Genomic DNA, 23041 nt, shown 5'->3' with positions numbered 1-23041 from the left:
TCATCTAAGATTCTGTGCTGTTGAAAAAATTGAGCCTGCAGCTTCATAATTTTATCTAATAAACAATAATTAATAATTGAAAACTAATAAAAGAATGTTTATACTTACCATCCTTATCTTTTATTATCTTATCCATTTTTAAATATTTTTCTCCAGCCACGAGTTTTTCTCCAGCCACGAGTTTTTCTCCAGCCACGCTACTCCATTAACTACTAATGGGATACAATTAACTCAAATTGCTTACATGCCTGTAATAACGAAACCGACTGATAGATGGCTACGGGTAGAAAAAAGAGAAAAAAGTACGATTTTTTTTTTTTTTTCCGCCATTTTTTTTTTTTTTTTTTATGTAAAACGGATTGCCATATAAATAATTTTAACCAAAAAAATATCGGGTTCTCTTTTTCTGTTTTACCGCTATCGCCATCTACCGGTCAGATTTCTAGTTAGTTCTCTACATACACTCAAATCAAACACAATCACTTAAATGAATCACAGAATCGTAATCAGCATTAAATTTTGAATATAGAGTATGATTTTCATCGAATTCCGAAAGATGTCGTTTTTTGCCGATTTTGACAAAAGTGAGAAGGCTATAGCCTTCCCACTTTTTCATTTTTGGCCAAAATTTAAATATGACTTAAAGTATATGATTTCGATTCAAAAGCGAATGAAAATCACGATAATCAAGTTAATTTTCCATTGCCGTAATGGATTTTGATCCGCATCTCATTTATTGATCGACAATTCAAGAGGAATTATGATAGTGATCCCCATTGCTGTTCAATTTATTTGCGCTACATTGTTGCAACTCTCGATCTGTGTTGGATGACAGACCGTGAAAAGATATGAATCGAAAGAAAATATGGAAAGAAAACGTGGAGACACGATTACCTCATAAGTATAAAAACAGAAACTCATCCAGTAAAAAAAAAAAAATGACAAAAACTTAAGCGCAATCAGTACCTTAAATTAACTACCATCAGGCTGTAAGAAGAACGAGGGGGGGGCAGCAGTGGACACAATCACCTCGGCTGGGCATTGGCATGACTATCATCAACAACAAAAAGAAAAATTAAAAATAAAAGCAAAGGCAAACCATTGCTGTGCGTGGCGAATGTGAGAGAGAAAATCATGAAACCCCACGAAACAAAAGACAAAATGAAATTGGAATCGAGCAATAGGGGGGAAAACGAATAGACAATATTTTTGTTTTTTTCGGTTGTTTTTCATGACTTTGACACGTACAGTTAATAAAACAAGTGAATATTAGCCGAAAGAGCGTTGGTGGGTGGATGGGGCGTGCGGCAGTAATATTTAGCCATTGGGAGGGGTTACGAGGCTTTTCAGTCCTCACACATTGTCGACGTTGTGTATGTTGCCAAAGAAATTAGATGTGGGAAAAGGAATCCGACTGGGTAGTACATTAACTCACGCACACGCTCACACACGCAAACACGCAGAAAATGATTGATGATTCTTGAATCTTCTCACTTGATATCTTTACAAAGGAGGGCCCGCGCAATCACAAATTCCAAGTGGCGTTCTCCATCTCCTCATACAAATTGTTCGTTTCTTTCTTTCATCCTCTCCTTCGGCTCGGATTCAACTATTTTTATTTATTATTATTTTTTTTTTTGCTGTTTTTTGCCTTTAGCAATCGCAAGTGATAAAAAATTAAAAACGAGACGTTCAAAAGCTTGCGGACGATGAATCATGAGCGAATGAAAGAGACGGGCGGTATACATAGCGGGCGTAGGGAGGAGGGGGTATTATAAAATGGTTGGGCGTTTTCAGCTTTTTTCTTTCTTGTTTAAATATTTTTTTCCCCAATATTCTTCTTTTTACTCCATGCTCCCAAAGTTGAAATACATTTATTGTTATTATTATTTTTTTTTTTCTGTTACTCCTTAACTTCCTCTACGTCAATGTCTGCGGCTGGCACAGGAGGAGGAGCGGCTGCGGTTGTGGCTGTTTCAGTCAATGAAGTAGTAGTCGCTGATTTCGTTCCTCCTCGAGCTGGAGTTCCAGCACCGGTTTTAGTGGCACCAGGCTTGGATGGAGCAGCCGTCTTGGCGATCGGTTTACCAGGCGTGGCAGTTCTACTTGCAACACCTGAGGGAGAACAAGATACGTTAAAATTCAATCAAAAAACGCCCTTTCACACACACACACACACACTCAAGCTTGGCTGCTGCTGCAAGTACATCAGCAAAAAACAAGGCCTTACCTTTAAGAGGTGCCGAGCGAGCTGGGGCGGTGGCGGGTTTAGCGGCTGGAGCTTTCGTGGTGGTTGCGGTGGGTCTGGGAGCAATGCTTTTCGTAGTAGTTGTACCATTAGCAACGGGTTTGGTCGGAGTGCGAGTCGCCGAAGTAGTGGGTTTTGGCTTTACATCGCCATTGGTAGTAGCTGCTGCTCATTTCAAAGAAAAACACGATACGAATAAGGCAAATAATAAAAAAAAAAATAAAACAAGAACAGGAACAAACAATTACCAGCAGTTTTGGCGGCCGAGGTGGCGGCAGGGCGACTAGTGGCACTGGAAGTTTTTGTAGGAGCGGAAACGACACGGCGGGTAGGTGTGGAAGAAGCGGCAGAAGCGGGACGGGCCGTTGATGTAGTCCCGGCTGGTTTGGCCGGCGACGAAGTCTTCGATGGGGATGCAGCGGACGTTCCGTTCACCGCCGATGTGGCCCTCTTCGGCGGGGCGGCGGTAACGGTGCGGGTCGTAGTCGTTGTAGTGGTGGTTGTCTTCTTAACAGTCGATGTTACAGCGGACACTGCTGGTTTGGTAGCAGGTCTAGTAGTTGCTGGAGCTGCCTTTGGTGCCGTGCTAGACACTTTGGAAGGAGTCGTTGATGACGGTGCTGCTGGGGTGGCCTTTCTCAATGGGGACAGTTTGGTCGGACGCGCTGGTTTGGCGGCATCTGCCGATGAAGTTTTGGCTTCAGTGGTCGCAACTCGGCTATGGGGAAAAAAAAAAAGAATTTCGAAATTGACAATCACTAGAATCCGACAATGTTATGTGTATCGACATACCGCGTAGTCGGTTCCGGTTTCTTGGCCGGTTCTTTCGCAGCTGGTTTGCCAGCTGGACTGGAGGCCGGTTTCGCAGGGCTTGTTGTAGTCTTCTTTGCAGCTGCTATGGGTTTCTTAGCGGCAGGAGACTTCGTTTTCGCTGCTGCAACGGCCGCTGTAGCAACGCCGATGGCAGTTCCGGTAACAACCAAAGCGGGTATTTCGGAACCAATGGTAGCAGAGTCGGAAACTGGGCTCTCCAAAAGTCGAGCTTCAACAGTTTCCTGCGTGCTGGTCACATCCACCTAACGAGTTAAGAGAAGGAAGAGTTACATAATACTGAGGTTGGCAAGTTATTTAATCATTGTCACCTCTTTGACTTCCGGAACGGCTTCAACAACAGCGGCTGCTGGCTCAGGTTCTTGAACAGTTGACGAAATGACGGTAGATTGAGTTTCTTCTACCTGAGAATGCAAGTACAGGCTTGACAATTGGTCTAAGTGTTAAGAAAAACCAGTTCTTTATTATTCAAACCTGCTGGATGGGTGCTGGAGTCTCTTCTTCTTTCAACTGAGGAACATTAGCTTCTTCAATTTCAACAGACTGTGAAACAACTTCTTCAGGCTCTGAAACAATTTGCACTGGCTCAGAAGCAATTTGCATTGGCTCAGGAGCAATTGCCATTGGCTCAGAAACAATTTCTGTAGGCTGAGGAACAAACTCCGTAGGCTGAGGAACAAGTGCTGCAGGCTGAGGAACATTAGCTTCCTCAACTTCAACAGATTGAGAAACAGCTTCAACTTCTACAATTTTTTCTTGCTCAGAAGCTGGAATGGTGGTCTTTGATTCAAAATCTTCGACAGTCAACCTTTCTAGTTGATTGCCAAGATCATCAGCCTGGCAATTGGTTTGGACACAGGTTTCGTCTGTCTTGCTTTCAGGTTCCAACTAAACAGTTGAATAAAAGAAAGGCACATTAACATCAAATATAGGATTTTAAAAATAAGAAAAATAAGAAAAGTAAATCCTACTTCAAGCCCAGAGCTTGTGTCTGCTGTTTCAATGTTAGTGACACTTTCCTCCTTTGTGGTTTCTGGCTGCCTGTAATCACTGAAAGTCCAATCATCCTCAGAATCTTCCACCTCGTCAACGGTACCGTCTGCTTTCGACTCTGCGATATTAGAGACAAAAATAAAGACCCGTTATCAGTAACTGAGGAATAAAAATACATTATTGCGAGGCAACCGCCCTAGGACTCGGATAGCTACATTTCAAGAACAGACGACAAGTTATGCAAAACACAGTGCAACCTAAAGTGGAAATAGACTTGGAGAATTTCTTTGAACGCTACCTAATACAACTTCCTGTGTGGCTGACATAATTTAATACCACAGAAAAAGGATAACGTTCAGGTATGTAATTGACACTTTGCCGGCTTTGTGGGAAATCGGTATCTGGAATAGTCTAGTGAGAACAGCCGAATGGAAATGATGGAAGGTGAAAAGCCACCTAGCGTGAAATGCGCTAAATGCTTATCCAACGTCTAAGGTGACTTTGAAAACAAAACAACAAAAATATCAAAGTAATAATGCGTAAAAACAAAAATGATAAGCCCAACCGATATAGAGCTAACATTCAACATCGAGACAGCTTAGCGGTTGACAGACGCTGTATCGTGTGCAACACAAACATAGATTATCGTCAGTTCCCACACCCTTTTGATGTTTTTAACGTGAAAACCTTCCAAAATCGAAATTTATTCCCAAATTCGCTTGACCTGAATTTCACGCCAACTTAAAAGTTAATCAATATAAAGCAAGTTGTCAGCCGAAATAATAAAACTAAATTAACAAATGCTTTCAAAAGGAAAATAAATAACAAGCTATTAGATTTATACGCCGGCTCGGCACGACAGGCTATATAAAAACGTGATTTAAAACCAGATTCCTTTTTTCCATTGGTCAATCACGAAAAAAAAAAAAGGTCTGCGAGTAAAAAAAAAAAGAAAAAAAAAGGAAAAGAAAAACAAGTACCGTTAATTGCGTTGGACGCGTTGTGAATATCGTCTAGAGCGTCGGAGCGAGGCGAAATGTTCAGCTCTTGGGGTTCCATTTCGTCAGGGTCGTCATTAGCCGCGGCCAAAAGAACGGCAAGCTGGGCATCGTTGGACGAACGAATCAAAAGTTCCGTAGCGGAGAGTTTACGCTCACTCGAGCTCACCACCGCCGCCTCTGACTCCACTTCGGTCTGTTGCTGTTGCTGCTGTTGGTTTTCCAATGGCGACGACTCACTAGGGCGGAATTCGAATTCGGGGGCGTGTAGATTCCAGTGAAAATCCGGATCATTTTCTGCCGCAGGAATGACGGCCGCTTCTGCTCTTGCTTCACTCGCTTCAAGGATATCTGGCTGACAATCGGCAACATTGGAGTCGACGATGCACGACGACGAGCTAACAACAAAATCCGCTTCGTCTCCGGCGATGCCTTCGTCAACAAAGGATCCGTCGACGACGGCGGCGGCTGCTGGTGCTTGTTGCATTTCGCGATGAAAGTCTTGTTGCACATCGTCGCCGTCCTCCTCCTGCTCTTCCTCGGCCATTTCATCTTCGGCTACCGGATCGGTAACTGGAGGGAACGAGACGGAATTCTCCTCGGACGCCCACATTTGACGGTCGGCTTCGGTGATGGCGCGGCCGTTCATGTCGCTGACGCTAATCAAATCTTCGATAGGACTAATGACTTGCTCGGTGGACGCCGGCTCTTCCGATTGACCTACAAAGATCAGACTAGGCTGGCCACTGAGCTCCTCGTCGTACTGGTTCCAGTCGACACCTGCCGGCTGGCTATTGCCAGGCGTCTGGTCCCACGTCGATCCATCACTGCTCAAGTGGAAATCCTAATGCAAAACAAGGCAACACAACAAAACGAGGCTGAATAATTAGCCACTTTGTTCTTTTCGTTGTTGTTGCCTTAAAAGGGACGTAATGGGCACAACACGCAGAGGGAAGGGCATTATTGATTAACTTTCTGATGAAACTCACCGATTTCGACTCAGACGTCACGACGTCGGTATCAACTAGTTCCAGCTCGCGGCCCCATTTGGCCGCAACTTTCTCGTACTGATCGCGGGCCGCGTCCAAATCGATGTCTGCATCATCGGGTAGCGGAACGACGGACGTAGCGGCAAAGTGCGGCGCTTGCTCGGCAGAGTCGCGGCCGGCCTCGATCTCCAGGGCTTCAATTTCGGGGTCCTTCCAGCCCCATTGGGCCGTTAATCCATCGGTGACTTCGGGCGTTTCGGCCGAATCGCTGCCGTTAAACGAATCGCCATGCTCTTGTTGCTGTTGTTGCCAATTGACGGCGTGGAACTCGGAAGGCGAATGGACAGCGTCAAATTCCGACGACGAATGCGCCCCCTGGTAGAAATGATTGTCTTGCTCCTCTTCGGCCATCAGGCCGTCTTGATCGCCGTTGCCAAACGGATTGCCGCTGCTCGAATCGAAAGGATTTTGCGGCTGCTGATGGTGTCCGTCTTCGTCGGCCGGTTGCTGTTGCTGCCACGACGATTCGTCAAAGACGGCACCTCCTTGCGGCTCGTTCCAGCCCCACTTGGCGGCTAATTTCTCGTATTCTTCTTGTTGCTGTTCCATGCTGGGCGTGTTGTTCGTCTGGACTGAGGTTGGAACGGGTGGGAGCGGCCGTCTAGCTATCAGTTCCGGTTCGCGGAAGAAGACGACGATGACGCTAATGTTGTCGGTAGAGCCTTTCTGTTTGGCGGCCTGCACCAAACGGCCACTAAGTCCGCTTATGTCAGCTGCAATTGAAAGAACAGGAAAATAAAAAAATTATTTAAATGACACTTTGACGTGAAGGAGGTTTGGGGGAAAAAAAAAAATATGAAAAGACACGACGTATGTCAATCTTTTGCATCAAATGGTCCGTGACAAGATGGCCAGGAGAAAAGAAAAAAAAAAGAACACCGGTTCGTAATTTTGTTGAAACGCGATGCGGGACTCACGGATCCAAGGCCACCAAAGAATAAAAAAATAAAGAAAACTCGAAAGGAATTTCTTCTTCGTGAAAAGGAAAAAAAAAACCACATGCACCATCTTTCCACATATGGTTAACATCGTGCTTCGTGACTCTTTTTTTCCCCTCCTCTTATTCGAAAAAGGCTGAGCGCTAGTTGCCCCCCGCTGTGCGGTTTTTGGCCATTCACCACTATCCCACCTCCAATCACAAATTCCAATCGACAAAAGAAAGAAAAAAAAAATGCGAGATAAAAAAAAAAGAGAAGAAAGAAAAGAGAGAGAGAGACGGTGACGATGGCGTCGACGTCCTGGTGGTTATGCTTGGTGTGTGTTTCTGCACGACACCTCTGACCTCCAAGAATAGACACGAGAGAAAGGGGAGAAAAAGAAAAACCGGGGGTCCGCAAACTCCGCATCAACTACTTCCGCGTGCAAACTAAACAAAAGACGGCGGAGAAAACGAAGCCTTGCGGTGGCTGCGTGTGTGTGTGTGTGTGTGTGTGTGTGTGCGTGTGTTCGCGGGAGACATACGCACACCAACATAGCGAAAAAAAAAAAAAAAAAGAAAGAAAGGGAACAAGCAGTGCGTGATGGTTCCAGCAGCCGAGTCACTCGACTGGAAAATCAACTTTAAATGGATACTCCATCTTATTCTATCCTTCTTTTCGCACACACTGCTAAAAGTTGAATATGCATATTAAATATTGTAGCCTAGAAAAAATGAACTTTGATGGGGATTATGGAGAAAGACGAGAGGCTTTTGCGGCCGCAATGGATACACGCATCTAGTGGTGCGTGACTCGCTTCTTCTACATCCCCCCACCCTGAAAAAAAAAAAAAAGACAAGGAGGCCGGGCTGATATTTTTGTTGTTTTCTTATTCTTTTCATACTTGTAAGATCCCCCAATGGCCGGAAGGCGGACCTCCCTTCAACCACCACCGACTTTCAAGCTACTTAGGAGGAGGAACCGTCGGGCTCCAGTGCATCCGGTCACCTTGGCTTAGCAGAAAATACCAAAAAAACCAAAAGAAAAAGGGGAAACAAGAAATAAAGACGCTGTGCAAATGAAGTAAAGAGACAAGAGAGGGCGCCATCTTTCTTCCGTCTTTGAGCGATCCGGATGATGGATTAACTCCGGATGGCCAAACAAGAGAAAATTGTAGCCGACACACTAAAATGAAGGATATGGTAATTTATTACGGCACGAGCTTATTTGTCTCTCTTTTATGTTGTTGCGCTTAACACCAACATAATTTAGCGTTCAAATTCGCCAAAACAATAGACGGGTGGAGGCGAAAATGCGGATGGGCAGCTGCCCTGCTCGTGTCCAGCAGTCTAAAAATACCGATTTCCATTGCACAAGGATATCTGGTCCGACTTTTGTATATATACAAACTTTTTCCTTCTGCTTCACTCCGGTACGTTTACACACAGAAAGAAGACGGGAGAGACGGTGAATCATCATCTCATTTGGAATGGAATTCATCGATCTTCTTTTTACATCCCCCTCTCTCTCTCATTCCCCATTTCTTTCTTTTTTCTCTGATGGAGTAGTAACCATATTGAACAGACGGACGAAGAGCAAAAAGAGCCAGAGGGGGAGAGAGCCGGAGTAGAAACGCGAGGGGAGAGAAATAAGACTCCCTCTCTTTTTTCAAAGTCTACCACTGGGCCATCACCAAAAAGGATTCTCCCTTGCAGTGCGACACGCAAAAGGACGGCCTAAAAGGGAGTGTAGGCCTAAACGAAGAAGTCTCCCTCGTTGAACGAAGAGGGGGCCTCATCACACGATGACGTGTCGTATAACTTTTAAATCATCCTCAATTCTAACGTCCTTACAAACTAGCAAAAAAAAAAAAATGCGGTACAAAACACAAAAATCCCGCACACATCGTCACTACTACACGGGAGACCCATCTGGAACTTCCACATTCTCGACATACAGGCCGGGGCTATTTAACAACTTACACCGGTTTTTACAACGACTAGTACTGCGCCATCACGGTTGGCTTATTATTAAAGATTACGAGTGTGTCTTGACGTTCTTTTGACACTTCTTTCACTCAAAGTCTATTGAAATTCAAAGAGAAATGAATAATTCCCTTTCTTTAAATTCTTTCGAAATAACGACCCGGTGTCGAGACAACTTCGACATCTACCGCCTTCCAGCTCATAAAATATATTAGCCCATTCCTTTCCGCACGCTGGGCAAGGTCAAACCAGACGAAAGGAGAAAAAAAAAAGGACGTCACACTGACTTGAAAACCAGCAGCTTTTTGTTGGCCAGCACGAATCGTGTTACGTCTCAAAGAGGTCTAAAGTCAACTGCGCAATTTCAACAAAAAAAAAAAGAAGAATAACCGGAAAATATGAGAAATTTATCAGAAAGACAAGTCAAAGATGATCGAGAATTTAATCCACACCCAAAACCGGCACTACCACCATCTTTGACGTTGACTCATACGCTGTCATAACATCAGTAGAAAAAAAAAAGCAAAATTCGTAAACGGAGCTTTGAAATGAGCCACTTACCACACACACACACTCACACACACACGCGCACCCTTCTCTTTTTTTCGTATGCTAAAAACGTCTGCGAAATGTCGCCCTCGAATGTGTAGACAAGTTGGGGGATTGGTGACGCGTCTCTCACTCGGACCGGAGGATGTTTGAAAGGGCGTTCGTGAATCGTTCGATTCGTCAGAACCAAACAAAACTGCGGCGTTTTGTTGAAAATGTTGAACAAGGACCAAGACGAGGAGACTAGCGGTATCCACCACACCCAGGCAACAACTGAAAAAGAGGGATGGGGAGAGGACTAGCCGGCCGGGTCTGACACACGCTCAAGGGCGGAACCCCATCCGCCATGAAGCCATCCGACGGCAGCAACGTGAACGACGCCACAGCGCCGTCTCAACCCTCCCCTCTCGTCTTTTAACGTGAAAATAAATGAAGGGGAAGAGTTTCTCTTCGTGTGTCCCTCCACCCTCCAACCCACAACCATAATTTTGTTTTTTTGCATCGATCAACTGCAGCAGCTACTACTCGGTTTTACCTTTATTGTCCTGCTATACGAAATTCCCGAGATTTTTCAAATCACGAAGACTTTCTTTCGAGCTGGAAGGCAAATGCGTTCCACCGGAACGTATCTTCCCTCCGTTTCGTGTCGCTAGGTCGAAATGAATGAACGAAAACAAACAAGGTTATCTTTTCAAACAACTAAAGCAAGTTCTTAAATGAAAAATGTCTTGGCATTTTTGCTTAACGCCAAGACGAAAAGAATCGATTTACTGTCGCAGGTCGCTGGAAACATTCCATTCATTAGCGAAGACTTATAACCGAATGTAAAAAGTTGTAGCCACGCAGTGACGACGTTGCCAACTCAGCAACTACTTCAATCAACATAAATCAGCAAATTGAAAAGACGGTACTAGAGTGATGGTATGTTTGTTGCCCCGCCGGTTATAAGGCACGACGGGATATACATTAAGGGAACGGTAGTGAGTCATGACGTGGGCGGGACACGCCCAAGTTTTTTGTGCAACATCTCTCATTTCCAATCTATCGAAAAGCGGCGCCAGCCATGCAAACAAAATGTTTTTGATATCAAATGTTTCCGTGGGGGGGGATCAACTGCCACGTCCGGGGCTTTTCCACATTTTTACGCAAATCTTTGTTTCCCATCGTAGGCTACTACGCATAAAAACGTGGAATATACATACCACGGTTCAAATCACTCGACTGACCACGTATAGCTGGAACAGCCCTGAGGCGGGTCGAGCAAGAAGAAGGGGGGACTGAATATACCCGCTGGAGATAATAATTTCAATTTGACCGTGTGCGGTTTATATACATAAACCGGAGGATCAATCAAGGGACAATTTCATCGTTTTCCCCCCTCTACGCCGGCCCACCTTTCCCCCTCTTTTTCGTCTGGAATAAGGTTGGACCGGAAGCGTGACGTCAGCCAGGTGTTTTAAAGATAGAGCGAGTGGGCAATTTCCAGGTGTACCATTGCGGCTAGAAGAGGAAATATGTAGAAAAAGATGTAGCACTTACTCTCGTGGTGGAGGTACTGGAGCACGATGAAGGCGGCTTCATCCACGCCGATCGTGTCCCAAAGGCCGTCGCAGCCGATGATCAAGAAATCCTCGTGGCCCTCCAGCGTCACGGCCACCATGTCGGGCTCGGCCGTCACGTAAGGCTTGTAGCTGGCGTCGCCTGCAAAGCAGAAACGGAAGAAGAACATTATTTGCTGTACATCATTCAGTCTATTAGAGCTGGGAAACTTGTTTTGTTTTCCCTGAGCGACACGCCACATTAAACGCTGATTCAATTATTAGTGGCGGCTAGCAATTGGTTAAAGAGAGAAAAAAATAAAGATTTTTTTACGCACCGATGGCTCGAGACACGGCCAGTTGTCCGTTGACGCGGTAGGCCCCGTCCCAGAAAATCACCTCGCCACCAAGATTTGATATTCTTTCCTTCTCGTCCTGTGACGATTGAAACCAAATGAGCATTTCGTGACTAAAAAGTGGTTTTTTTGTTTGTTTTGTTGTGACTGGTTTAAGTTACTTACACTCCGATCCGGTTTGTGAGGATTGACCAGCTGCGTAGCGACGCCATCTCTCACCAAGACGGCCTGAGAATCTCCCAACCAAGCCGTTAGAAGTAAATTTCCCCTAATCAAGCTAACCACCGCTGTTGTTCCACCTTTCAATCTCTGGGTTTTTGTACAAAACGGAAAACACATTACAGACATCCAACTAAACAACACGAGTGTATGTTGCTTACCTCATTTTCGTGTTCTGTAACAAACGCCAAGTCAGTGGCTAAAAAGGCTTCTCTCAAAGCTTCGCTCGGCTCCGTGGCAAACTTGGAATTGCGCACTAATTTCTCGTGAAGCTGAGAAGCAGCGTAAAATGCAGCGTCCGTGCCGGCATGCCCGTCAAACACTGCGTAATAGCTTGTGGGCACATCATCCTGTCAATATTTATTCCTGTTAAATGGCTTTCGCTTGCAGGAAAAACATGATTCTTCCTCTTACTCGAATCGAGCAAATGGTGTTCAGGTCTTGAATCACTACATGTCTATCCTCCATCTTCCGTCTGCCATTTCTGATGGCATGAACAGACACAGGATGAAGGGGCCTGTTGCTGAAAGAAAGCTCGGTGCACAGACTCTCAAACTTTTGGTTGTTGAGGAATTCAAAACAAACATTATTGATCTTGGATGTCACTAGCTGCATCAACTTTACTGGTTCGTAACCTATATCCGAATAACTATTGAGCATCAAATATAAAAGTGGCTGTAATGAGATCTTTATTACCTTTAATATCTTTGTTCACGGCACCATCAACATCATCTTTGCTTATACAAAAGCGTACTTCCCACAAAATAAGACTTACCAGATGTGCAAGCAGTTTAGAAGGACAATTTCTGTACCAAGCGAGACGAAAAGGGTCAAATTATTTAATAAGATCGATGACTCATGACATTTCTGTCACAACATACTTTTGTTGAAGGTACTGCAGAGTCCAATCGACGATTTCCCCGTCAACTTCATTCTCGTGAATGCTATGCGATCCAACCTTCACTGGTAACGGGTCATTTACATTAACTGTCGATTTAAAAGTTTCAAAAAAGTGTCGGTAAACATCCGCCGGAACAACTGTCGAACCGTTGGACGCCATCGTCAAGTAAAAAACAAAAAACCGTCTTTGAGCCGATCAAGAGAAAAAAAACGCTAACCAAGTTAACCACTCCCACTGTCCGTCTGCCTAGTGCAAGACAATGCTCACAATTTTGAGGATGCTCTAATACGAATTAACATTTTCAAAGTGGCGGGTTTCGGATATTCGGGCAATTCGGGTAAAACCGGTCAAACAAATCGTGAAGTTACGATAACGAAAACCAATAAAAAAAAGGGGGGAGCAGATAAAGAAAATTGCGCTTTTTTTTTGTTTCATTAAGGATATATCTTGTACTACTATAGAAAACTATGAACAGCTGTCAGCAGTAAAAATTCCCTTCACGTCTGGGATGCTTTATACTCGCGAGCCTTGTGATCAAGATAGGTGTTTTTATATTCCTCTTGCATTTTCGCTGGCAGTGGTTTGTTCCAGTCTTCCGGTGGGTTCGTACGGTGCTTCCAAACGTCATTATAATAGTGGGGGGCCAACCTTTCGTAACGTCGTTTTGATTCACTTTGAATGACTGCTTCCTAATAAAGAAAAGCATAGTACAATACCAAAATTCACAGTTTCATTCCCTATCCAATTTGTATGTCAATTACCAATGCAGGGATGTCATTATGAAGACGATATTTCATGCAATTTTCAAAATCTGTCTGCCACTGTGTGCAATCACTGTTTTCCCCGAAAATAAAGTACTGGTGAAAGCGCCCTTTAATAGAAGCACATTCTGTGTATTCATCTTTGTAGGATTCGCATGGCCGAACCTGAAAAGAGGTAAGATGTAGAACAAAATGAAAAGTTTCAGCGAAACACGAATTATCGTCGTACCTACCAACCACACATTCGGAATATTTTGTCCATCAATATACTCTGTTTTAGGTTTCGGCTCCTCTTTCCCTTCCGACATCTTTTATTTACCTTCAATAAAAAAACGATGTTATAATGAAATTTAGGCGTCTAAATGTGTTGTTTACGTCGGAAGTCGGATTTAAACCAATGAACTTTTCGGAAATAATTCTCTTTTACCCCGGAGTGAAGTTTTGCCAGCAAATCGTCTGCAAAACACCCAACGCACAACGGTGTCATCTGTCGGGCATTATTTCTTTCAATAAAAAAAATAAAAACATGCACGTATCATTAAAACAATAACAAATTTCTTGGTTTATTAAATAACAAAACAACGCTACTAGATCAAAGGTCGCCCAAACCCATTCTTTGTAAGGTGACTTGTGCTGAGATAAACAGTTAAAGCAATTTCTTCAGCAAATTCTTTCTTGGTTCGTTGTCTTCCTCTAGATTAAAAGAACGGATTTGCATTAAATGTTTTCAGAATTTGGAAAGCCAATATGAATTTAAGAAAGATGAAATTTCACTCTTTTTTGATGGCGAGCGGTCGTTTCATGGGGGATCTCCATTTGGCGTCGATCAATCAATTCGGCAATCTCCTCCTGTCTTAGTTCAAACTGACGGACATCATACTCGAAGAGGCGTCGGTTTTTGGTTATATCGCAAACAGCAAATCCACCGGCAATATTCTTGATTTGAACAGTTGCGCTATAACGATGGTTGATGAAGAACTGACTATCGGGACTAGCGAGCACTTCAAAGCCAAATCCAAATATTTCAATAGCCCAAAGGCGCGCTTCATTGACGGTGGGAAATTTTCGAGAAAAAGTTGTTGAAAGTTGATTTGATCGTAGAAAATGTTCCACTTCCGAACAATTTGGTATTTCAGCTTCCATTTGCTGCCAAGAAAAAACAGGCGGTTTCAAAAGGCTAAGCTCCCGAAGTCGACTATCTATCAACATTTGCAAAAGCTTCTTGCCATCTTCTGAAGCTAAACATGCCTTCCATATGGCTGAGGATGCAAGCACTACTTGCAAACAATAATTATTTTGTCTAGTAGGCATTGTTATTCTCCTCAGAAAGTCTTTGAGAATGGCAGAATCATTTAGCCAGAGCAAACATTTGAATACATCGACGACGATAGGTTCGCCTTTCTCTGAAACGGACCGAAGGCTGAGAAAATCCCGTTCAACAAATATTTGGCCGAGTGCTTGGTAGAAATGTTGCATTCCAGGAATATTTTTCACAAACTGATTTAACTTCTTGTGAACGTAGATCATGACTTGACAAAGATTTGCTGTTTCGATTGCTCGGGCCAATTCTAGGTATGCTTCAACGCGCAATAGATTACTTGATTCACTCCATTCTTCGAGCCGAAATACCATTTCAGCTACTGTGCTGTACGTAGACGATTTCCAGCAAAATGGAGATGCAAATATAACAGGGCAGAGATGGTCGGCTACGTAGACAGCATTTGCGTGCAGTCCGTGACTTATCAAAGATGTTACTAAGACAGTCAATGGTTCCATTTGTCTGGCCATCCTAACGGGAGTGAAAAAACGCTTAATGGCTTCTTCGCAGGAATCCCAGCCTGCCAGGGCGATAAATTTAGCTAAGGTGACAGCAATTTCATTAGTCTGTAGCCCTTCAATATCTGCCGTTGCAATATCATGATGATCCCTTACCAACGTTTTGCCAGTCGGTAGATCGTTGGTAATCAAAGTGAGCAGAATTAGTCCCTGGTCGATAGCATCTAAATCGATACAAAGTTGCAGTAGGCGATACGTCACTTGGCCAGCCGGTGAGAAAAATTTTCTACTAGGACACCATACAAGATGGGGATTGGCACAACAGAAAGTCACAGTTTTACCCAATAGAAAAAGGAATTCTTCTGCAGGTAATTTCCTTGCTAAACATTCGAGCAAGTCCAGGACTCCCATGAAACCTATAAATAATAATAAGTCTACGTAAAGTATACTTAAACACAACTTTCTTTTCCATAAAAAATATTTATAATAAAAAAAAATACATGTCGCACCACTTCGGCAAGCCAGATCAATAGTGCTTGTCTTCGGCCAAACCACTAGCAACGCCTGGCAGTAAGTACATTCCAATGGCGATTCCTCTTCGTGGTTCGTTGAATTCCGAGGCTCAGTATCGTCCCAATTGATTTGCAAGCGGCTAAACAGAGGATACACCACCTCCGAATCAAAATCGATTTCCAGACCTTGGTACGCAAGGGGACCGTCCGTTTGAGAAGAAACCCAACACTCGGTGCGATGTTCTTCTTTCTTTACAATTCTTTGTAATAGAGGGTTGTCCATGTTCGAAATTGTGGTTGCTAGAGGCTTCATGCGATGGCGAACGCTAGCCAAATGGAGGTCTACAAAGTTGACAGATCGGAGAAGACTGGCTGTCAGGCGGTCGCGACCTTTAAGTCCGGCAAATGAAAGACTGGTAACTGTATAATTGTGCTCTAAAGGGATGGCCAAGCATCTTCGCTGAGCGTCATCGGGAAGATGCCAAGGAGACAGAATCCGTTCGATCTCCTTAGCTGCGAAAAGGAGCGATGCGTCAGCTGGTAACGGCATAAATAGTGAACGAGTCCATTTCCAGACAAGGCTGAAAGTAAAGACAATTCTCCAGCCCTGCTTCAATTCGGTTAACTCGTGTTCGCAGCCAGCGAAAAAAATGGTAGTATAAAAGCAACGTTTACTGGTTTGGGAATTATCAAAGATACGGCTTTCTTTTTGATGATTCACTTTTAAAATTCCACCTTCATAGCCGTTTTTTACGGGGATTTGTAGGAACATCAGACCAAACGTTCCTGCATAGACATTAATGGTTATGCGTTTTACAGCTAAACTAAAAGGCAGGGATGTATACCTGGTTCGCATACAGCGTCGCGATGTCGGGGTGCGCATCCCCCGCGTTCAACTATTAAAACGCTATGTGGCCGGACTTCTACTAGAGGGAGCTCATTCTCAACCAAGCCTAATTGCTGCAGCCCAGCGGCAGCCAATGATGGTACCGTTTGACGAAAGAATGTCTCCGCGATGTCGCCATGACGTATAATATGACCTGCATCCATTTCCCAGCTGGTTTTCTTCCCTTTGTTGCCAGACATAATTCCATCATTACTCCTGCAGCAAAGGCTAGGTTCACTAACTTTTTTCAAACGATTAACATCCTACAATTTTCAATAAACATAATTATTTGTTATTAATTGTAAAGGTAATATAATAGTGACTACCTTAATTGTTACTGGCACAGGTATTGTACCCAAACGTTCTATACTGAACATGGGTAATATGTTTTCTTCTGCAATTTGGGTTCCAACAGCAAACTCAAAGTTCTTCTTTTCAGCATCATCAACTCGTCTTAAAACATCCCTCAAGCCTTCCTCATCCACCATAATTGCTCTATAATACAAACAATATTAGCTCAATTATACATAATAATTTCTCACTGTCAAACTCATTTGAAAAATTCCTTTGATTAAAAATTTACTGCTTGTAATATTAAGTGTGACTAACAAGTGGCCAATACAAGCAACTGATCAAATACTGATTTCAAACCCTTTTGCTACATGAATTTGTTTCAGTTAAGATGGTGATTACTAAAAGACAAATACCAACAGCTTTGTTTTTACCAATTAAAAAAAGTGTAAATAACGAAGAATCAGTGAAAAACAATGTTCATCTAATCCCTGGAGAATTCCCTGTTCGAAAATACAACGCTAAACGTACAAACAAGATTTCGCTGTTGCCAGATCTGTAAATAGGTAATAGTTAATAGATTACCTATTTTCCAGATCGTCATTTCTCGTTCGTCAATTTGTCGTTTTAAAAGTAAAAACCGGGAAAACCTAATGAAAAAATAGAGTCAAAGAATTACGAAAAATTCTGAGTGATTAGGAAGATTCTTGACATGTTAAGACTGTTATGTTTTAGGTTTGTAATTTCAATGGCCGTGATAATATACCAAATATCATTTCATGATGTAAGATGCAGATGTGATTATGTGAATGTGTGATGCAAAGTTGCAAACATGGTTTTGGTGTTAACAAATCAATAGGAACGATTGGTGCTTCAAATACTATCAAATAACTGTAGTCGTTTTGCATTTCTGAATCAATAATGTGTTTTCGGCTCAATCTAATTCAGCCGGCTTTGTATGTTCTTCAATTCAGTGCACCGCTAACAGGATTACATGGAAGCTCGTGAGTCGTGAGCACTGAGCAGATCAAAATCTGTCAATATCCAGAGAAGTGTCATGGCAACGCTGCTTCGCATAGGTCTTTCTTTTGTTGTCAAAATAGTTCCGATTCTCCCTACCCTCTTAAAAAACGCCCCGAAGCGGGGACACGAACACTATTCAGGTGTGTGTTGTTGTGTGTGGTTCCTGATCTGAACGGAGTTCTCGTTCGCAACCTTGTCCTACATTCAATTTATCCGTGAATAGTGTTCAATTGTAGAAGGAACTATACTTATTCGCAAAGAAATGCGATCAGTGTGTTTAGTGATCGCCATTCTCGCTCTCAGCTTCATCAGCTGTGGAGAGGCAGCCAAGAAACGAAAGAAGTTTGAAGGAGACTTCGAATTTGCAGATGACGCGGTAGTGATAAAATTATTCCTTGTTAGGTTCACGTAATAGCCCTTACCCTCTTGATAAGAAAAGTTAACAAACAAAACCCTCCTGATACCTGCCTTAAGTAGTTTAGTTAATGTGTTCGTGTAAGATGTTGATAGTTGAATTGTTTGTCAAAATCCTTGCAAACGAGTTGGGGAAATATAAAGGCTGTTAAGTTTGCTTTGATTTATAGCACCATGAACTATTTGTGGAAGCCTGTTTAGGTAATAAGATGTACAATAAATTCATGATGAACTTAACAAAATAGTGGCCACACAAAATATTGCAAGGGATTCTTAAAAGAAGATAAAGAGATCAAAAAGGTGACATATTTTATAAGCTAGTAAAAAATAATGACAATAAAAGAAAAAAAAAATCAAGCAACCAGAGGAACCAACATCTTGGAGACGTGTGTGTCATGGACTCGAAAAACCGGGTCGACTCCCGGGAATTCATCCAGCTTACCGAACGAGCGATCGATAAAGTCCATTTAAGACTGAAGATGTCTAACGTTTCCTTGACATTCTTTTTTCTCTGTTTTTTTTTTTTAGCTGGACGGTGCCAAAAGGAATGGTGATAAGAAGACGTGGATTTTTGATCCCGAAAGTAAGACATTTTGTTTCCTTCAAAGAGAATTTCGTTTTAAAAAAGCCAAAAAACAAGAGTTTTAACACCCGCTTGCATTGAATAATAAACAGGTGAACTGTGCCAAGCATTGAAATGCCGTAAAGAGGAGCGGTGTCTTTTGGAGAACGATTACACCGCTGTTTGCGTCAGCCGAGCCGAGATAAAACGAAATGGGTATTGCTATTCTCATTTTACGGTCAATTTTAAAACTGGGGATTTTGACACCATATCTTTATAGTGATGTAGTAATCCCCAAAAGCGAAAGCCGCAGTAGCTCGACCACAACTGCCCGTTCATTGGACGACGAGGACGATGATTACGATATCGAAGACGATGAAGAAGATGATGACGTAATGGATATCGACGATAAAGATACAATAAATTTAAATGAGGTAATAATCTAATAATCTTTTTAATTATTGTTGCCGACCGTTCTTGTTCCTGACATCCCTCGGTGTAGAACGAAGAAAACAGTGTAGATGATGACCTCGGCTTGGAATTTTACGATCTTGATGGTGGAGAAGAAAACCCCTCCCGAAAAACGAAATTCACTACCCCAGCTTCGGCCTTGCTAAAGTATTATTTTCTTCTTTCTCGCTAATAATAATTAATAATTATTTTAACGCTATATTTCTTATAGAAAATGTGCACCGTGTCCGGTTGTTAAGCCGTCGTACATCTGCGCAACAGACAATACCACGTACAGCTCTATTTGTAAGATGGATTATGCCAATTGCATGCACGACACTCTTGTTAAGGTTGCTTGCAAAGGCTTCTGTCCTTGCCCAACCGCCTCGCAGCTCAAGAAAGAAAAACAGGCCATACGACTTTCGCAGTTTGAGAGCAAATACAAGTCTACCGTCGAGGGTGCTAAAGAGCCTTCGGCTTTTAAGCCCAAAGTTATTTTTGCTCCCGATGTCGCCAAATTCAAGAAGGAGCTCTTTGGCAAGAAAAAGTCCAAAGTAAACGATGCCGACTCAATGTTTGATGCTTCGACTGACAAATATAGAAAGCGAGGCTACAATGATGTCTTGATTGAGAAGAAGGAAACCCCAATTTCATCTGGTATTTGAAAAATCAAACTCTTTACCTTTCGGTTACCGTCGTCCATAATCACTTATTGATTTCTTCTCCAGTGGACACTGAATGTAGCGATACAACTTTCAACACCATGGGCAACAGGCTCTTGGATTGGTTTTCTGTGCTCATGGCTCAACCTGGACAGAAGAAGCACATTAAATCAAGAGGTAGAGTCTCTCCCCTAATCCTTTTTCTTGTACTAACGTACCTTGATTTTTCTTTCGTTTCAGCTCATTTCTCTTCAGCCTGTGCCAAAGAAGTTGTTTGGATGTTCGGTTATTTGGACAGCAATAAAGACAATCAGCTCTCAATGAGTGAGCTGTATGATCTGGAACATAATGAACGTGAAAGCTGTCTAAAACCTTTCTTGGATAAATGCGACGACAACAGGTAATAATGTCAAAAGTAAAATGTCATAATCGTTGTGCTTACTGTAACATTTTTACCAAACAGGGATATCTTCTTGACAAGTTCTGAATGGTGCCGGTGTTTCAGCAAAGCTGATCGTCCGTGCGTTGCCATGCGGAGGCGTTCTAAGCCAGGATTGTTGGGCGCTTATATACCAACTTGCGATTCAGACGGTTTCTTTTTACCTACCCAGTGCCATACGGCTGTTGGTACTTGCTGGTGTGTAGATAAGCACGGTGTTGAACAGAACGGTTCGCGGGCTAGAGGCAAACCTGATTGCGGTATGTTTTATAATTAGAATTTACAAGTTTTTTTTACGATAATCCAATTACCTGTTTTGTTACATCAATAGAACGGGTTTTGCAGAGGAATGGCCTTATGAATTCCTTAGGAGACAATGACGAAGAAGACTCTGTCAACCAACTTGACGATTCCGATGAAGTGGAAGAAGGCAGTGGAGATTATTAATTAGCTCTTTAGGGGCTTGTTTCTCGTTTCTCGTTCCTTGTTTCTTTGTTCAAGTCCCCCTTCCGTTTTTTACAACCATAACTCTAGCTTTGTTCGCGCAGCTTGTAATGAGAGTTCATTTTACTAGGCTAGACGTCAATTTTAAGATGATTTGAAAGTACCCGTTTCGAATCTCAAATCAGGCATTCCGCGTTCCCACGGTGAATATTTCTGCCGTTGTACACACCTCACGAATTTTCACCATCAACATGATCAATCCTGCCCTGAGAAACAAAATGCAATACTCTTGTAACCCGACATGCTGCTGCCCGCTCTGCCGAGTTATTCCTAACCGTAGCATCTATATCTAGAGCAATGATTTTCAAGAATTGAATGTGTCTCGTGTGACAGTTGTTTTAATTAACCTTTGAGGCATCACTAATTCAAATACAATTAAGTTGTAACGCCAAATAGATTGTTTTAATTTCTTTTAACTCTATGGACATAATTACAGTTGCAATTCATCCTTGACCGGTTCAAAGTAAGACTGGATCTTTTCAGGAGTGCACTCCTCTAAGCTGGACGGCTTCCACTTAGGGTTTTGATCTTTATCAATTAACAGAGCTCGGACACCTATAAGAAAAAATGATTGAGTTACGATTACCAAAACAAATATAAGGTATTTTGCCTTCAGGGAAGTCGTGATCGGCAACGAATCGTTGTGATAGTCGGTATTCCATTTGCAGACATTCGGCCAGAGTCTGTTCCGAACCCTCGTCAAGGGCCCGTTTCGTAACTTTAAGAGCAAACGGTGACATCTTTTTAATCGTAGCTAATGTATCCTTTGCAAAGGGATCGCTTGAAGCTTGCAATCGAGAAATTATTTCTTCGACGGAAGGCGCTGAAAAGCAATCGTTAATTAATGGCAGATGGGGCTCCAGTGAGAAGGGCTGCTGTAAAAACGATGCCGACTTCGTAAATTTTGCTAGACAGCCTTCAATCTCAACATTCTGAAAAGAAAACACAACAAAAAACCTTCAGCACAGAATTATAGCTTTGATGTTGACCAACTTTGCCTGTGAATTCATTTTCAACGATAGAAGTTCTTCCTTAATGTCATTTACTTCTTTATTATTCACAGCATGAGTGGAAATGCCAGCATGGTAGACATCAGCTCCTGAAAGCCATTTAAAATGTATTTAGATTTTAGTCCATTTCTGGTTAAGCTTCACTTAAATTTTACCTTTCAGGCGGTAGCCTGTCAATGCAAGGAACATGCCAAGTTTGCCAGTAAGTCTAGGAAGGAAGTATGTACCTCCAACCTAATTCAAACTCTAAACAAATAAAATACTTTTCTTCTCTGTTAAACTACCATTGGTTTTTTTTACCTCTGGCACAAAGCCAATTGCTGTTTCTGGCATAGCAAATAGTGTTTTTTCAGATGAGACTCTGTAATATCCATGCACAGACAGGCCAACTCCCCCACCCATGGTAATGCCATCAATAAGGGCTATATAGGGTGTTTGCAGTGTTGAAATCAGATAATTTAGCTGGTATTCTTCCCGGAAAAAATCGCTGAACAGAGTGCTTGTGGGTTGGTTTCTCGACTCAATGATGCTGCGAACATCACCACCAGCACAGAAGGCTTTTCCACCAGCACCATGAATAATTATCAATACTTTTTCCTCATTTTCCCATTGTTTCAAGGCAGGAGTAATCTTTCTGATCATGTTTAGGTTCAAAGCATTTAATGCTTTGGGCCTGTTGAGGGTGATGACACATTTGTTGCCATGTGTTTCTACAATTACCTCTTCTTCGTTGCTACTGGCGTTACGAGAGACGTGACGAACTTGGTTCATTTGCCTAGAGATTAAGTTGCGGTGACCATTAGTTGATATTTTGGCTACGCTACGGGAAAAACAGAGTCTTCCTGCGTGCCCAAGCATCTATGTAAAATTCCATTAAAATGAACAAATAAAAACTATTTACTTAAAACTGAACGGTCACAGCGAAAGATTTAATTCTGTGTCCTTACCGTTTTTAATATAAGTTGTTGATTGCGAATTAGTGGCGGATGAATAAACTTCAAAAATTCTGGTTGTTGTTGCCTGGCTTTCAACGCCACCTATTGAATAATAACTAAGAAGTTTAAATTCATTTTCGCCACCTATTGAGTAAGAAATCAATTCATTTTCGCCACCTATTGAGTAAGACCTAATCCATTTTCGCCACCCAATCAGTAAGAGATCACACTC

The 23041-nt window shown here is 42.6% G+C and overlaps 5 protein-coding genes across 6 annotated transcripts; 1 reads left to right on the top strand and 4 right to left on the bottom strand.

Moving 5' to 3' along the window:
* Positions 1-1572: 1572 nt before the first annotated feature.
* On the bottom strand, positions 1573-12821 carry LOC130693147 (WASH complex subunit 2-like). Its single transcript, XM_057516274.2, has 16 exons — positions 12565-12821; positions 12380-12489; positions 12098-12318; positions 11845-12033; positions 11630-11773; positions 11447-11543; positions 11110-11271; positions 6060-6832; positions 5053-5914; positions 4051-4190; positions 3554-3967; positions 3391-3483; positions 3041-3324; positions 2497-2966; positions 2231-2413; positions 1573-2115 (listed from the first exon to the last, which is right to left on the bottom strand). Exons 1-16 carry the CDS (start codon positions 12741-12743, stop codon positions 1904-1906), a joined length of 4533 nt encoding a protein of 1510 aa, XP_057372257.1. The 5' UTR covers positions 12744-12821; the 3' UTR covers positions 1573-1903.
* Positions 12822-12988: 167 nt separating this feature from the next.
* On the bottom strand, positions 12989-13793 carry LOC130693146 (UPF0545 protein C22orf39 homolog). The gene is made up of 4 exons (XM_057516273.2): positions 13721-13793; positions 13579-13664; positions 13346-13510; positions 12989-13273 (listed from the first exon to the last, which is right to left on the bottom strand). The coding sequence occupies exons 2-4, from the start codon at positions 13651-13653 to the stop codon at positions 13082-13084; spliced, it is 432 nt and encodes a 143-aa protein (XP_057372256.1). The 5' UTR covers positions 13654-13664; positions 13721-13793; the 3' UTR covers positions 12989-13081.
* Positions 13794-13883: 90 nt separating this feature from the next.
* LOC130693129 (uncharacterized) lies at positions 13884-17323 on the bottom strand. The gene is made up of 6 exons (XM_057516249.2): positions 17245-17323; positions 16846-17014; positions 16479-16782; positions 15631-16419; positions 14120-15537; positions 13884-14038 (listed from the first exon to the last, which is right to left on the bottom strand). The coding sequence occupies exons 2-6, from the start codon at positions 17005-17007 to the stop codon at positions 14006-14008; spliced, it is 2706 nt and encodes a 901-aa protein (XP_057372232.1). The 5' UTR covers positions 17008-17014; positions 17245-17323; the 3' UTR covers positions 13884-14005.
* A 603-nt stretch (positions 17324-17926) lies between these two features.
* LOC130693135 (proteoglycan Cow-like) lies at positions 17927-21257 on the top strand. 2 transcript variants are annotated; one of them, XM_057516257.2, is made up of 10 exons: positions 17927-18209; positions 18776-18830; positions 18923-19025; positions 19090-19201; positions 19312-19427; positions 19492-19916; positions 19988-20098; positions 20162-20321; positions 20385-20620; positions 20692-21257. In XM_057516257.2, exons 1-10 carry the CDS (start codon positions 18096-18098, stop codon positions 20805-20807), a joined length of 1548 nt encoding a protein of 515 aa, XP_057372240.1. In that variant the 5' UTR covers positions 17927-18095; the 3' UTR covers positions 20808-21257. The 2 variants fall into 2 exon arrangements, with proteins under 2 accessions (XP_057372240.1, XP_057372239.1); XM_057516256.2 differs by having other exon boundaries at positions 17928-18209; positions 19090-19243.
* On the bottom strand, positions 21185-22918 carry LOC130693580 (3-hydroxyisobutyryl-CoA hydrolase, mitochondrial-like). The gene is made up of 6 exons (XM_057516746.1): positions 22822-22918; positions 22175-22732; positions 22030-22108; positions 21863-21963; positions 21475-21796; positions 21185-21419 (listed from the first exon to the last, which is right to left on the bottom strand). The coding sequence occupies exons 2-6, from the start codon at positions 22730-22732 to the stop codon at positions 21295-21297; spliced, it is 1185 nt and encodes a 394-aa protein (XP_057372729.1). The 5' UTR covers positions 22822-22918; the 3' UTR covers positions 21185-21294.
* Between the last annotated feature and the right edge of the window lie 123 nt (positions 22919-23041).

Source organism: Daphnia carinata, chromosome 3 (genome assembly GCF_022539665.2).
Source record: "Daphnia carinata strain CSIRO-1 chromosome 3, CSIRO_AGI_Dcar_HiC_V3, whole genome shotgun sequence".
Taxonomy (NCBI): Eukaryota; Metazoa; Arthropoda; class Branchiopoda; order Diplostraca; family Daphniidae; genus Daphnia; species Daphnia carinata.
This window is presented reverse-complemented; position numbering and strand designations above follow the sequence as displayed.

Bases quoted from the DNA above. Each gene is read 5' to 3' on its own strand.
- LOC130693129 (XM_057516249.2), bottom strand. From the start codon at position 17,007: ATGGTGGATGAGGAAGGCTTGAGGGATGTTTTAAGACGAGTTGATGAT. The intron at 16,420-16,478 runs GTATACATCCCT...ATGTCTATGCAG, and splicing joins CGACGCTGTATGCGAACCAG to GAACGTTTGGTCTGATGTTC. The intron at 15,538-15,630 runs GTGCGACATGTA...TATTATTTATAG, and splicing joins TGATCTGGCTTGCCGAAGTG to GTTTCATGGGAGTCCTGGAC.
- LOC130693146 (XM_057516273.2), bottom strand. From the start codon at position 13,653: ATGTCGGAAGGGAAAGAGGAGCCGAAACCTAAAACAGAGTATATTGAT. The intron at 13,511-13,578 runs GTAGGTACGACG...ACCTCTTTTCAG, and splicing joins ATATTCCGAATGTGTGGTTG to GTTCGGCCATGCGAATCCTA. The intron at 13,274-13,345 runs GTAATTGACATA...TTTCTTTATTAG, and splicing joins ATAATGACATCCCTGCATTG to GAAGCAGTCATTCAAAGTGA.
- LOC130693580 (XM_057516746.1), bottom strand. From the start codon at position 22,732: ATGCTTGGGCACGCAGGAAGACTCTGTTTTTCCCGTAGCGTAGCCAAA. The intron at 22,109-22,174 runs GTAAAAAAAACC...AGTTTGAATTAG, and splicing joins CAATTGGCTTTGTGCCAGAG to GTTGGAGGTACATACTTCCT. The intron at 21,797-21,862 runs GCAAAGTTGGTC...TTTTCTTTTCAG, and splicing joins CGTTGAAAATGAATTCACAG to AATGTTGAGATTGAAGGCTG.
- LOC130693147 (XM_057516274.2), bottom strand. From the start codon at position 12,743: ATGGCGTCCAACGGTTCGACAGTTGTTCCGGCGGATGTTTACCGACAC. The intron at 11,774-11,844 runs GTAAGCAACATA...ACAAAAACCCAG, and splicing joins TTACAGAACACGAAAATGAG to AGATTGAAAGGTGGAACAAC. The intron at 2,967-3,040 runs GTATGTCGATAC...TTTTCCCCATAG, and splicing joins AAACCGGAACCGACTACGCG to CCGAGTTGCGACCACTGAAG.
- LOC130693135 (XM_057516256.2), top strand. From the start codon at position 18,096: ATGCGATCAGTGTGTTTAGTGATCGCCATTCTCGCTCTCAGCTTCATC. The intron at 19,917-19,987 runs GTATTTGAAAAA...TTTCTTCTCCAG, and splicing joins GGAAACCCCAATTTCATCTG to TGGACACTGAATGTAGCGAT. The intron at 20,322-20,384 runs GTAATAATGTCA...TTTACCAAACAG, and splicing joins GATAAATGCGACGACAACAG to GGATATCTTCTTGACAAGTT.